The following is a 15,560-nucleotide window of genomic DNA, read 5'->3' on the forward strand; positions in this document are numbered from 1 at the left end:
CTTCCACTGCTCCACAGCTCCTCAATGCTGGGGGGCTTTATACCCCTCTACTAGCTCACGCCTGGCTTTATTAGGCAGCATGGAGCTGATAGGGTCATGATGCTGCAGAGAGTCCTATTGTATTGGCAGTACTTCTTCTCTACATGGACTAGACAAGCTGTGTGAGTGTGTGTGTGTGTGTATCAGCAGCAATGGGTGCAACTTAAAGTAGCTGAATGCATTCATTAGAGGGAGTGTCCACAAACATTTGGACAGGTAGTGTATCTTCACACCCAGCCTGGCCTGTACTGCGCGCGTGCATGTGCATACGTGCATGTGCATATGCATGTGTGTGCATATGTGTGTGTGTGTGTGTGTGTGTGTTTAGCTGTACAATTAGCATGCCATCCCACTACTGCAATGCATCAGTTCTCCCTCCCCCACCCTCTCTCTCTCTCTCTCTCTCTCTCTCTCTCTCTCTCTCTCTCCCCCCTCCCCCCTCCCTCCCTCTCTCTCTCCCTCTATGAGCAGCTGTATCCCTCCCTCCCCCTTTCCTCCACCCGCGTGCACGCCATTTCACCGAGGCATCACCTCTCCTTTGGCTCGTGCTGGATCGGGATGCTGCTTGCTTGCTGTTTTTAACGCATAGCTGAAGAAGGCTGCGCGCGCGCGCCTGTGTGTGTTTGTGTGCGTGCGAGCACGAGGGAGGAAGACTTGCGTTGTTTTGCATCACGCACACGGTGACGGACGGACGGACGGACGCGGCGTGCACAGCCTGGCTCGCGCAATACTTCAGCCCCTGCTGCACCGCTGAACGAGGCTGGGATGTAGCTGTAGTGCAGTGCTGTGTTTATATCACCCTGTGCATGTGCATAAGTGTGTGTGTTGAGTGTGTGTGTGTGTGTGTACTGTAGGCATATCCTATGCACTGAATGATTGGACCTGCTGCCTGAAGCATATTTGGAGATTTCTCTGAATCACCCAGACATATGACTGCACGGTGTGGCTGGTTGGCGTATTGCTCATGCAGAATGGCACCAGAGCAGGAGCATATGGCTTGAGGGACGAGCAAAGCACATCCGGAGACTGCAGAGGTTGAAGGTGCAATCCAGGGATACGGGGGGATACAGAGGGTCGCGCCCGTCCTTCAGGTGTGAAATGATTGGTGCCCATTTTGCATGCATGTCAGGTCCATCATAGAGGACATCTAACAAACACACAAAGGGACGTGTCTCGGAAAAGCGCATGTAGGTCCCCGTCGGCAGGCCGTCGCACGTATCCCAGCAATAAGGCAGGAAGGGAGGTGAGCAATAAGCGCGGGGGGATGTAGGTGCCCGACCAAAGACGCATGATCTTCTACCAAACCCATGCTTCCATCTTCTCCATCTTCTGAATCGATCACTGTGCCACTTCACTGCGGCGTCTTTCTCTCAGGGCAGTCGGTTTCCTCCTCAGCCTCCCACCCCTCGTCTTCCATTGCTATGCACTGACTCATCGTAAGTGTAGGTTTCTTTTTCTGAGCATCGCGAACCTCAAATTCAGGTCTTCCGTCGTCTCGGAGGTTCAGTGGTTGGTCGGGACAGTGGTGCATGTGTGGGCCGGATTAAAGAGCCGGGCGAAAGACTCAACGCAGACGGGTGCCGGACCAAACCCTGTTCGGTTGGATAACCTAATACGCTGAGGACACGTGGATTTGGAGAAACGAGGGAAGGAGAGTCCTGCCCTGCCATCGCCACTCTCTGGTGTCCGTCAGGACCGACCACACCCACCCTGCTCTCGTCTGCAGGAGGGGGAAGTCTGTAAAGCAAAGTCTGTGGGGGAAGCCTGTAGTGGAGTCTTCAGTAGCGTCCTGGGAAAGACACTAGAGACGTCTTCTCCAGCGTCCTGGGAAAGACACTAGAGATGTCTTCTGCAGCGTCCTGGAAAAGACACTAGAGACGTCTTCTGCAGCGTCCTGGGAAAGACACTAGAGACATCTTCTGCATTGTCCTGGGAAAGGTTCTGGAGACGTCTTCTCCAGCGTCCTGGGAAAGACACTAGAGACGTCTTCTGCAGCGTCCTGGGAAAGACACTAGAGACATCTTCTGCATTGTCCTGGGAAAGGTTCTGGAGACGTCTTCTCCAGCGTCCTGGGAAAGACACTAGAGACGTCTTCTCCAGCGTCCTGGGAAAGACACTAGAGACGTCTTCTGCAGTGTCCTGGGAAAGACACTAGAGACATCTTCTGCAGCGTCCTGGGAAAGGTTCTAGAGACGTCTTCTGCAGCGTCCTGGGAAAGGCTCTAGAAAAGTTCTTCTGCAGCATTCTGGGAAAGGCTCTTGAGGCGTCTTCTCCAGTGTCCTGGAAAAGGCTCTAAAAAAGTTCTACAGAAGAAACGTTTAGAAAAGGTTCTACAGAAGTCTTCGTAAGCGTCCTGCAAAAGTCTTCGTCAGTGTCCTGGGAAAGGCTCTAGTGACGTCTTCGTCAGTGTCCTGGGAAAGTCTTCATCAGTGTCCTGCAAAAGTCTTCGTCAGTGTCCTGGGAAAGGCTTCGTCAGTGTCCTGGGAAAGGCTCTAGAAAGGTCTTCTTTACTTTATTGAGAAGGCCTCTAGAGAAGTCCTCACCGGTGTCTTCTGCTGCTTCTGGCCTGCTCTTGTTCCCCTGCTTTTAGGCTCCTGGCGCAAAGCCTTCAGAGGTGTGTGGCAGCGGCAGTGGCAGCGGCAGCGGCAGCAGCGTGAAGGAGTGTGTGAGTGAGCTTGTGTGTGATTTGAGTGTGTTTGGGACAGAAAGCGACGCCATTCCTGGGGTGAAGATGTCTGCAGTGCAGTTGCTGTGGGCCTCCCTGGCGCTGGGAGCGATGAACGGTGAGTGCATGTCTAAGTACGCTGTGTTTGTGATTGACACCTGTCTGTCTGTCTGCCTGACTGTCTGTCTGTCTGTTTAACTGTCTGTTTACCCACCTGTCTGTGTCACTCAGGTCAGGCCACCATGCACAGGGGGCTACTTTCCTGTTCCACTGTGAGCATATGGTGCTGTGCTGGGCTTTTGGCTGTGTGTGTGTGTGTGTGTGTGTGTGTGTGTGTGTGTGTGTGTGTGTATGTGTGTGTATGTGTATGTGTGTGTATGTGTGTGTGTGTGTGTGTGTGTATGTGTGTGTGTTGCAGCGTTGAGGAGTCTGTGTTGACTATGAAACAAATAGCTACACACTTATCAACGGTTCTTCAGGGGTTCTGTAGTTATGTCAGTGGATATGTCAGTGTATCTAGAACTTCAGAGAACTCTGAGAGACAGTTTGCATTGTCTTTGCCTCGACAAATGGTTCTCTACAGTGGAAAAGATTTTGTATACGGTTCTTTAAAAAACCTTTTAAAAAGGGTTCTAAATTGCTTCAGGGGTTCTGTAGTTATGTCAGTGGATATAGTGTATCTAGAACTTCAGAGAATTCTCATAGAGAGTTTGCATTGTCTTTGCCACAGCAAATGGTTCTCTTGCGTGGAAAAGCTTTTGTATACGGTTCTTTAAAGAACCTTTTTAAAAGGGTTCTAAATTGCTTCAAGGGTTCTGTAATTATCTAAATTCTCTAAATTCTTCATGGGTTCTGTAGTTATGTTAGTCTATATACTGTATCTAGAACTTTAGAGAATTCTCAGAGGGAGTTTGCATTGTCTTTGCCACAGCAAATGGTTCTCTACCGTGGAAATCTTTTGTATACGGTTCTTTAAAGAACCTTTTTAAAAGGGTTCTAAATTGCTTCTGCCAGTCATAGAACATTGTGAGGGATTGGAGTGTGCGGTCGTGTACAAGCCCTTACACTTTCAAAGGTGCCGATCAGAACCAAATACGGTTCTTTGCAGAGAGGCTTTAGAACAATCATGTTCTGTTCCCCAAAGAACCTCCATTTATATGTGGGCAACTATTTAATTGAAATTTAAAAACTAGAACGATGTATAAACGTACCTTCATGAACTGTGTACAGTGGTAAAGGTTCTCTAACACTTAAAGGTTGTTCTAAGAAATGTACGCCCAAGCTTAGAACCATGTAGGAACCTATATTTCCAAGAGTGTAGAGCTAAGCGGACAGCTGTTTTAAATTAGGTTTCTTAAAGGGTTCTTTAAGCACGTTTGGTTCCCTAAAGAACCGTGTTTGAATGTGAAGAACCTCTAAAAGGTTTAAAGAGTCTTACCATAATGTAAAGATTCAGCATCAATTTTAGGGGTCCTTCTAGAACCTGTGTGTTATGCAGAGGTTCTGATGTTTGAAATGGTTCTACATACTCAGGCAAAAATGGTTCTCTGATTGGTAATAATATGAATGTAAGGAGCTTTCCTAGAACCTTTGCATTTTGTGGAAGTTCTTTGTACCTAAACAGTGGATTTGGTTGGTTCTTTAAGGAACAGTTTGTGTAAATGAGATCTGACTGCAGGGAACCCTTATTAAAATTGCCTCTACGTTCTGTTCTATATGGGGTTCTTCCTGGATCCTTTACATTATGTGGAGGTTCTCTGAACTTTGCAAAGGTTCTTCACACTCATTCACACAGACGGTTCTCTAAAAAAGATCCACACTAATGATTCTTTAGAGAACTGAAGGTGGTTCCTCTGTGGCATTTCGCGAAGAACCCCTCCTTGGTTCTGCTCAGGAAAAGCCAGAGACCAGCTGTTGTTGTTTTCCGGGCGGGGTGTAAGGTTCTTGCTTTCCCCCGGTGGGTTCTGACGGGTTCTCTCAGTGATGGCTGTGGTTTTCCAGTCTTTGCTACATGTCCAGCCACTGTGGTGGACCTGTCCTGAGGGAGCAGGTGCTGTAAGCCTCACCTCAGCACCCCCCCCCCCCCCCCCAGCTACCTCTAGCCCCTGCTAAAAACCCCAGCACTGACCAGGATGAACACTGGTCAATCAGCACCACATCTGTGCTGAGCCCAACATGCCAACAGTGATACATGCTGGAGTCTTTACTAGCAGTTCTAATTTCAGTAGTTTAATTTTGAGCAGTTGTAATTTCAGTAGTTTAATATTCAGTAGTTCAGTTTTTAAAAGTTCTAATTTCAGTAGTTTAATTTCAGTAGTTTAATTTCGAGCAGTTGTAATTTCAGTAGTTTAATATTCAGTAGTTCAGTTTTTAAAAGTTCTAATTTCAGTAGTTTAATTTACAGCAGTTTTAATTTCAGTAGTTCAATTTTCAAAAGTTCTAATTACAGTAGTTCAATTTTCAGCAGTTCTAATTTTAGCAGTTCTAATTTCAGTAGTTTAATTTTCAGCAGTTCTAATTTCATTAGTTTAATCTTCAGTAGTTCAGTTTTTAAAAGCAGTTCTAATTTCAGCAGTTCTAATTTCGGTAGTTCAGTTTACAGCAGTTCTAATTTCAGTAGTTTAATTTTGAGCAGTTCTAATTTAAGTAGTTTCATTTTGAGCAGTTCTAATTTCAGCAGTTCTAATTTCAGTAGTTTAATTTACAGCAGTTCTAATTTAAGTAGTTTCATTTTGAGCAGTTCTAATTTCAGCAGTTCTAATTTCAGTAGTTTAATTTACAGCAGTTCTAATTTCAGCAGTTCTAATTTCAGCAGTTTAATTTTGAGCAGTTCTAATTTCAGCAGTTTAATATTCAGTAGTTCAGTTTTTAAAAGCTTTAATTTCAGCCATTCTAATTTCAGTAGTTTCATTTCAGTAGTTTAATTTTGAGCGGTTTTAATTTCAGCATTTTTAATTTCAGTAGTTCTAATATTAGTAGTTTAATATTCAGTAGTTCAGTTTTTAAAAAGCTCTAATTTCAGCCATTCTAATTTCAGTATATTCATTTACAGCAGTTCTAATTTCAGCAGTTCTCATATTAGTAGTTTAATATTCAGTAGTTCAGTTTTTAAAAAGCTCTAAGCTTCATTTACAGCAGTTCTAATTTCAGTTCAGTAGTTCAACTGCTGAAATGTACAGTAAGTGTAATTTCAGTAATTAAACGTACAGCAGTTGTAATTTCAGTAGTATTTCAGTAGTAGGGATAACGTAGACCCCCAGGACAGAACTTTCTTATTGTCAGTTGGGCTGCCCCTACCCGTAGCTGGGTCGCCTTTCAGCTGTAACTGAAGAACCAAACTGTGTCCATTAGACTCTGGGTCGAACATTGGATCTTAACTGTGCCTCTCATCAGAGCCCAGGCCTGCTTACCATCTTCTCAGAAATGGTGGAGATGGGAACACAGCAGTGTTGGCAGTTCCAGCGGGATTGTCTGTGGTGTGAAACAGATGGAGGTGCGCTGTTTACGTCTGAGTGGGCTGAACTGTCCTGCCAGTGTTTTCTAAACGGAGAGAACCCAAACTGACCCTCAGCTTAAAGCTGCAAGCTCTCCTTCTGTTACACAGGAAGTCCTGCCGCTCCTGTTCACCCGCCCTGGCCGAGGCTTTCCTACGGCTCGGGACCCTCAGAGCAGAGCCTGTGTGAGGCCCCCCATCCACAGAGAGGGAAGAGTCCGGGTGAAGGATGCTGCTGAGGGTAGGCCTTTGGACAAAAGTATTGGGACACCTGCTCATTCATTGAGTTTATCAAATAGTTTCTCCGGCCTTTGTTGGAGTAACTGTCTCTACTGTCCAGGGATAGTCAGGAGAAGTAGCATTGCTGTGAGGATTTGATTGCATTCAGCGACAAGAGCACCCACCTCATCCCAAAAGTACTGGATGGAGCTCCACCACCACTGCTCTGGGGGGCTTTATACCCCTCTAGCCCACGCCTGGCATGGAACCAATAGGGTCATCCTGTTGATCTGCTCCTGCAGAGAGTCCTGTTGTTAGGGTGTACGTCTCTACAGGAGTGAGACAAGCAGTGCATGTGTGTTTGTCAGCAGCCGAATGCTTTTAAAAGGAGGGGTGTCCACAAACATGTGGACATGTAGTGTAGTTATCGTGCCAGGGTCAGATTTGTGTTTTTAAGAGGCTGGGCAGCTGGCCACATCTGGAGCCATTTCATTTAGAGCAGATAAGAGAGGGAGAGAGCTGTTTATTCGGACAGATGGATACAGATGTGGGAGCTGCCGGAGAGAGCGTGATGGGAATGGAGAGGGAGGGAGATAAGAGAGACGGAGAGGCCGAGTCAGGGAAAATGACCGGGGGTGAAGCTCAGACCTGCACTAATAAAAGAAAGGGAAGCTTCTCCTCCACTGATTTGATCAGACCGGGCTTCGGGTCATGAAGCTGAAGCAGCGGCGTTTAATGAGCAGAACTTAAAAAAGGGGTTTTATTTGGATCGTTAGCAGTAATGACTTTCTGTCGTTAGCAAGTGCTGGTTAAATAATTCACAGTGAATGGAGTGATCAGACTCGGATTAGACGCGTAATGTTACTGCGGCCTTGAATGGGCCGTGCTGTGCAGTAGGGACGTCCTGATCACGGTTTCAGTAGTTTTAATTTCAGTAGTTTAATATACAGCAGTTTGAATTTCAGTAGTTTAATTTACAGCAGTTGTAATTTCAGTAGTTTAATATACAGTAGTTGTAATTTCAGTAATTACATGTACAGCAGTTGTAATTTCAGTAGTTTAATATACAGTAGTTGTAATTTCAGTAATTAAATGTACAGTAGTTGTAATTTCAGTAATTTACATGTACAGCAGTTTGAATTTCAGTAGTTTAATTTACAGCAGTTGTAATTTCAGTAATTAAATGTACAGTAGTTGTAATTTCAGTAATTTACATGTACAGCAGTTGTAATTTCAGTAGTTTAATATACAGCAGTTGTAATTTCAGTAATTAAATGTACAACAGTTGTAATCAGTAGTTGTAGTAGTTTTTTTTTTTACCCCGGTCCAATCCGAGTCTCTTAATTCTGACAATTGGCCAATAACGATCTGATCTGGTCTGATCTTTGTGGTTCTATAAGTAATGCAGCCCCACAATTAAGGTAAACTGTGCTAATCCACAGCAGTAAACAGCAGTAAAATCACAATTTTAGAACCAGTTTTTATAATCAGACTAAATTCCAATCTGATCTACTTTGTTTGGAGCAATGTTGTTTAAAAACGTGTTCAAATAAATAAATAATAAATTTGCCTGATAAAGGGAAAAACATTATTATCAATAACCAATTGAAAAATGTAAATTAGCAAATACTTCTGTTATCATATGGATGCTAAATGTATACATTTATTATAAATCCTAAAAAGTTAAATATATTTTAATTAGCCTTTGCACTAATCAGAATTTATTTACGTATACGCCCATTAACATATTGCTGCTAAATATATCAGTTTAATTAAAAAAATATTTATAATTTAATTTATTATTTCGGATTATTTTAATATATCAAGTTATCAAATATAACCAAATATCAAAAATGTAATTATTTTTATGCGTCCGATATTTACAATCGATACGTCTCATTTTTAGCCCGCACCTTGTTTTTGGCTCCACAGCGCCCTCTATTGCAGCTGCTAGCTGTACTACACTGTGAATTGTGACATTTGCAGCAACCAGTGCTTTAATTAGTTCGATCATTAAGTTTTAATTGAAATTGATTTAATTGATTAGCAGCAGACAGTGTTACAGGCTGAAGCTGGCCTGGCTGTAGAGCCTGATTAAAGCTCTAGGGCTCTCAAAGCTCTTGAGTACTCTCAGCATAGCCTCTCGTTATGTCGCGGTTCAAACTGACCCAGTTCTGAGTTAAAAAAATACAGGACATATATTATTTTTTATCATTTTTGGAGCGTAAATGTTTCCTGCTGGGCTTAATTAGTGTTAAAAAACACATGAATGAAAATGACTAATTAACTGAATAGAAATATTTCAATATTTATATTTTCAATATTTAATAGAAAGGGTAAGAATATCACATTTAGACTGAAAGTGATGTTTTTGTTTCAAAATTGAGACAATTATCATAAGTAAACCTTGTTTACATCAAAATTAACATTTTTATTGAATTAAATATCAGTTTATTTAATATTTAATGAGTAAAGAACAGTGTTTATGGGGAAAATTACACTGCTTTTAGATGGTTAACCATGCACCGGGTCAGTTCCTTGCAGTTGGACAGGGGTGTTGATTGTCTGTACAGGAAATCCTACAGTCGCCCCCCTCAGAAGGGTACAGAGTGAGACAGGGCCTCTGTCCTTCACCCCTGCAGACATACACTCCCCATCCAGCAGCATCACATCAGGGCCGAGTCGCTGCCTTCAGGGATCCGGCTCCGGCGGCGGCAGCAGTGGTGGCTGCAGCGGTGGCGGCAAAGACGTCCCGGCAGTCAGAAGCTTTTAAACAGAAGACGGCTCGGTCGATATTTACTGAGTGTGTGAAGGAATATCCGTCCGTCCACAGTGTTGGGTATCACTCAGACGGGCCGGACTTCTTAAGTGCAGACTTGGCTCGCGCCTGAGAGGCTGACGCTGACTTTCCGAAACTGAAGAAGCGCTGAGATAGCGTTAGCAGCGGTGGTTTATTGAGCGGAACCAAAAAAAGGGTTTTATTTGGATCGTTAGCAGTAATGACTTTCTATCTTTAGCAAGTGCTGGTTAAATAATTCACAGTGAATGGAGTGATCGGACTCGGATTAGACGTGTAATGTTACTAGCGCCTGAAATGGGACGTGCTGCAGTAGGGATGATCGAGTCCTGATCAAGGTTCAAGAGTCTCTTAATGCTGACTATCGGCCAATCACAGTCTGATCTGATCTAATCTAATCCGATCTGATCTGATCTTTGTGTAAATATAATAATGTGTGCAGCCCCACAACTAGGCTAAGCTGTGCTAATCCTCAGCAGTAAACAGCAGTAAAATCACAATTTAAGCACCAGTTTTTATAATCAGACTAAATTCCAATCTGATCTACTTTGATTGGAACTTTTTAAACTCGGTTTTAAACTCTACAGTGTTTAATATCTTACAGTCTGATCTGACTGACTGACCTACCAGACCATTCAGCTCTCAGCTCCTTTAAGCTACAGCTCTGCAGTCTGATCACTGAGTGTGTGAGCATTAGCTTTAGCATTAGCATTAGCCTCCTCCTCGGTTCTGAATGCGCCGTTCAGAGCTGGTTTAGAACCAAAGAAAAGAGTCTGGTTCTCTCACTGGTAGAACAGAGCACTGCCACCATAGTTTGACCACTAGTGGAGGAGCATTAGATCCTCCCAAAAAGAGTGAACAGTTTAGATTAGATTAGCTAACTCACTCTTTACCTGCTGCTCTGGGAGGCTCTGAGCTAACGCTAAGCTAAAGCTAAACTCTCCGTTCCACCTTAAATACTGCAGCAGTTACGCTCTGCTGTTGAACCGCGCACACTGTAACTGCAGCGCTATTTAAGGTGGAATGAAGAGTTAGCATTAGAAGCTAACATTAGCTTTAGTAGCTTTTAGCTGACATAATGGTCGTTTTCCAAAAAATGAGGTTCATGGCGATTAATGGTGCATAGTGGACTGGATTGGAAGTGGATCGGAACCTTAAAAGCTAAACCTAATCCTAAAAATGCCTGGATTGGCCCCTGACCCGGATTCACTGGATCAGATCGGATCGGATTAGATCGGATCGGGACATCCCTACTAAACACTGTAGCCCTGTCTGAAGTAGAGGCTGTCTAGCTAGCTAGCCCATACCAGCGTGTTGCTCGTATTGAAGAGTTTGATGGTGTCAGACGGGCTGGTTTGAGTATTAACAGCAGTATTAATTCAGGGCTGGGCGATATGCTAAAAATATTATATCACGATATTTAAAGACACGATATTTATCTCGATACATGTAGCTAATCAGACTAAAAACATCATCAGTATCAGATTCCTTATGTAATCTACTGTTCAGATCCTCAGTGATTTCTACTCAACATCTGCTGCTCTTCAGTCTAATCACACTGTTACTAATGAAACCTGCAGCTGATCAGTGTTTATTAGCACTAACAGCATCACCATACCTACATTTATCACGATACGGTAAAATATCGTCTAATGGCCCAGCTCTAAGCAGAAGGTCACCTCTGGTCCTACTTCTGTCCGCCAAGACCAGAAAGCTGAGGCTGCAGTGGCTCAGCACAGACTCACCAACACTGGACACAGCTGAGGACTGGAGAATTCTATAATATATTACAGATATACAGTGTGTCCATTTCGGTAGCTTGCTGGTGGGACAGTGTATGATGTGCGCTGCAGGCCGCAGTTCTGCCTGAATCATTAGGAAGCTCGTATTTAGCGGTTCAGGCAGTGCAGCCCCTGAGGGGGTACGTGATAAAAGCAGTGGGAGCTGCTGAGCTGTCTGAAGGATGGGCTGATGTTCGCAGTGGTCTGCTGTCTCTAAAGCCTGCAGGACGAGCGGCCAGTCGCTGGGTTTAGGCCGTGTGATCTATGATGTAATCACCTCACAGCTTATAAATCACTAACGCTGACTGGCCCACAGGCTACACACACTGAAAACATGCAGTCAGCAGTTGTGGGTGAGCGTGATCCCGGTGTCTTCCTTTCCTGCTGACCAGGAGTGGTGTGTCTATCATCTTCTGACAGACTGGTCAGCAGGACCTGGGCTGGACGGAAAACCTGCTGAACGGACTGTGTGGGATTTACCCTGCATGTAACCTTTGATTTAACCATGCCTCAGTTTAGTTGTCAGGAATCGGATAATGGTATTAATATGCAATATATGGACAAAAGTATTGGGACACCTTCTCGTTCAGTGTTAAAAAGCCAATAAAAAGAGCTGATTCTGCTTTTGTTGGAGGAAATGTCTCTACTGTCCAGGAGAGAAGGCTTTATACTAGATTTTGGAGCTTTAAGCATTGCTGTGAGGATTTGCTGGATGCTGGATGATAATCACCACCCCTCCTCATCCTCCTTAACTCATCCCAAAAGGACTGGATGGAGCTCCACCACCATCATTCCAGAGAACACAGGGGGGCTTTATACCCCCCATTGGGCAGCATGGTGGCATGATGGTTTCTGACATGGCTAAAAACATTAGCTGCCTTATCAGCAGCCGGTGAGGCCTACAGGGTCGGATACCTCCGAACACCTCCACATGGTCTGAGGAGAGTGCGTGATGCTAACGTTAGCCTGCGAGCATGGAGATGAGTAAACTGGTGAGGAGAGGAGAACGTTGCTACGGCTTCAGGCCTCGGTGACGCAGATCTGTACACACCGCCCTGACTGTGAAAAAGAGTGTGTGTGTGTGTGAGTGAGTGTGTGAGTCAGAGAGAGAGAGAGAGTGAGAGAGAGTGAGAGAGTGAGACAGGATGGGGGAGGGGAGGATAGGATGTGTCTGTTAAATCTGTGCAAGGGCAGACAAGGACGAACGACGGGTCAGCTGCGTATTATCGGTCATTAGAGTTTTACAGTGGGGCTGTGAGGACACACTCCGCCAAATGAACCAAAGCTGTACTTTATTAATGGCAGTTTTATTATTAATATTATAATTATAATTATTATTATTTAGTAGTGGTAGTATCAGTTAGGGCTGGGTGAATTAATAATAATAAAAATACTAATAATATTAATAACGTATTTAAAGGAAAATGAATCTCCCATAATATAACTTATTGTCCACTTCTGTCCGCCAAGAACAGAAAGCTGAGGCTGCAGTGGCTCAGCACAGGCTCACCAGCACTGGACACAGCTGAGGACTGGTGAAAGAATTTGGTGGCAGCCGGCCTGGTGTGAACAATCCAGGCTGGTGGAGTGGGGGATGGGGATGGGGGGTATATTTAGGGCAGTTAATTATATAATAATAATAATTCTAACACTGGTATTGCAGACAAGGACAAACAAAGGGTCAGCCTCGCTCAGCAGCGTAGTGGAGCTGTGAGGACAAACTTAATGAGGACAAATGAATGGCAGTTTTATTATATTTAGTAGTAGTAGGATCAGTTAGGGCTCAGTGACCTTATAATAATAATAATAATAATAATAATAATAATGCAAATATAATAAGAATGAAAAAATAATAATGATAACATATTTAAAGCCAGAAAAACCTGTTTCTGACATCACAATTACTAATTTACATATGACCATTTACTATTTAACCTACCACGGCTTAGCTCTGCCCCGTTTAGCCTATCAGAGCTTAGCCCCACCCTTTTCAGCCTACCACAGTTTAACCCCGTCCGCCCCATTGCAGATAGATAGATAGATAGATAGATACTTTATTGATCCCCAAGGCAATTTAGCAACCAGCAGAAATTATTGTAGCAATACAGCACTGTAATACACTACAATAATTACATTAATTAGAATAAATTTAAAAAATATGCATTTGAACCAACCGGAGATGAAAGGCAGTGCAGTTATAATGAATAAGGAATCAAGCAGACAGATGACAATACTGAATACATGTGTGTGTATATACTGGTATTTAAGCTGTAGTTTTCAGGACAGTTTTAGTTTCAAATGCTTTTTTAAATGCCAATCACAGCAGAGCTCATTTGCATATTAGCCTTAAAGGCACAGAAACAGAAACCATATTTTAAAAAGGTAAAAAGGTAAAGGTGCACGTATCTGTTGCTGTACTATGTACAGTGAACTAGGGGCAGCGAGCACACATACACACACACACACACACACACACACACACCCAGAGCGGTGGGCAGCCAACTACAGCACCTGGGAAGCAGAGAGGGTGAAGGGTCTTGCTCAAGGGCCCAACAGTGGCAGTTTGCCGAGCCCGGGAATCGAACCCACAACCCTGTGATCAACAACCCGGAGCTCTAACCACTTATTAAAAAAAATCGTTAAAATAAATTATGATGTTTTTTGGAAAAACAAACAGATATGGACCTTTAAATGTCTTCAGACGTCTTTAGAAGATGAAAGCAGTGAGACACAAACACCTACACCTGTGTCCCGCTGTATAATCGCTTCATTAAAGGGGAAGTCAGTGGAGTAGAAACGCTGCTCCTGATTAAATGCTGTATTTACACTTGTGTTGTAGAAACCTTCAGTGGGTTTCAGGTCATCAGGAGGAGAAATCTGGAGCTTGGTTGCCATGGTAACTGCCGCAACGGGTCTCCGACCAGCAGATTTGGTCCTCAGAGGGACATTTGGTCCTCGCAGTGGTGTCACTACAAACATAGACACCCAAAGAGAGACGTAGAGAGAGGCCTGGCCAATTTACTGGAAATAGCCTCGCTGAAGTGGGTCAGATTAAGCTCCAGAGGTCAGTCTGTTCTCCAGGACCATTGACCTTCAGAGTGATCAGATATGCAAATGAAAACATGGTGGTGCTTCATCCAGTACTTTTGGATGGGATGAGTTGAGGATGATGAGGTGGGGTGGTGATCATCATCATCATCATCCAATATCCTAACCTTTCTGCTCTTGTGGCTGAATGCATTCAAATCCTCACAGCAATGCTCCTCCTCCAGAATCTAGTAGAAAGTCTTCTTCTCTGGACAGTAGAGACAGTTACTCCAACAGAAGCAGGGGAAGCTCTTTGATTAGTGTATTGGTGAATCAGCAGAAGAACTGACTGATGCTGCAGAAGCTGAAGGACAGTGAGTCAGGGCTGGGGTCAGCACCGTAACTGCTGACCGTTAGTGTTGAGTCCAGACTGACGTCACAAACACACAGACACCTCCTGTTACGTAACTGAGACTGTAGGAGAAACACTGTAATCATTACATCACTGTTATAATTAACAGTACTGGATATTAATGTTATTAGAGCTTCATACTGGATATTAATGTTATTAGAGCTTCATACTGGATATTAATGTTATTAGAGCTTCATACTGGATATTAATGCTATTAGAGCTTCATACTGGATATTAGTGTTATTAGAGCTTCATACTGGATATTAATGTTATTAGAGCTTCATACTGGATATTAATGTTATTAGAGCTTCATACTGGATATTAATGCTATTAGAGCTTCATACTGGATATTAGTGTTATTAGAGCTTCATACTGGATATTAATGTTATTAGAGCTTCATACTGGATATTAATGCTATTAGAGCTTCATACTGGATATTAATGTTATTAGAGCTTCATACTGGATATTAATGATATGAGAGCTTCATACCGGATATTAATGATATTAGAGCTTCGTACTGGATATTAATGATATCAGAGCTTCATACTGGATATTAATGTTATTAGAGCTTCATGCTGGATATTAATGCTATTAGAGCTTCATACTGGATATTAATGTTATTAGAGCTTCATACTGGATATTAATGTTATTAGAGCTTCATACTGGATATTAATGTTATTAGAGCTTCATACTGGATATTAATGATATTAGAGCTTCATACTGGATATTAATGCTATTAGAACTTCATACTGGATATTAATGTTATTAGAGCTTCATACTGGATATTAATGCTATTAGAGCTTCATACTGGATATTAATGTTACTAGAGCTTCATACTGGATATTAATGCTATTAGAACTTCATACTGGATATTAATGTTACTAGAGCTTCATACTGGATATTAATGCTATTAGAACTTCATACTGGATATTAATGATATTAGAGCTTCATGCTGGATATTAATGTTATTAGAACTTCATACTGGATATTAATGTTATTAGAGCTTCATACTGGATATTAATGATATTAGAGCTTCATGCTGGATATTAATGTTATTAGAACTTCATGCTGGATATTAATGTTATTAGAACTTCATACTGGATATTAATGCTATTAGAGCTTCATAC

General features: G+C 42.9%; 1 protein-coding gene across 1 annotated transcript in view; it reads left to right on the plus strand.

Annotated features, from left to right (window-relative positions):
• Nucleotides 1-495: 495 nt before the first annotated feature.
• Nucleotides 496-15,560, plus strand: part of scn1ba (sodium channel, voltage-gated, type I, beta a) — a 40,206-nt gene continuing 25,141 nt past the window's right edge. Inside the window, exon 1 of the mRNA XM_072692528.1 lies at nt 496-2,822. Coding sequence (XP_072548629.1) covers nt 2,771-2,822 — 52 coding nt within the window. The 5' untranslated portion in view covers nt 496-2,770. The remainder of the gene's footprint in view (nt 2,823-15,560) is intronic.

This window comes from Salminus brasiliensis, chromosome 1 (assembly GCF_030463535.1).
Source record: "Salminus brasiliensis chromosome 1, fSalBra1.hap2, whole genome shotgun sequence".
Classification (NCBI taxonomy): domain Eukaryota; kingdom Metazoa; phylum Chordata; class Actinopteri; order Characiformes; family Bryconidae; genus Salminus; species Salminus brasiliensis.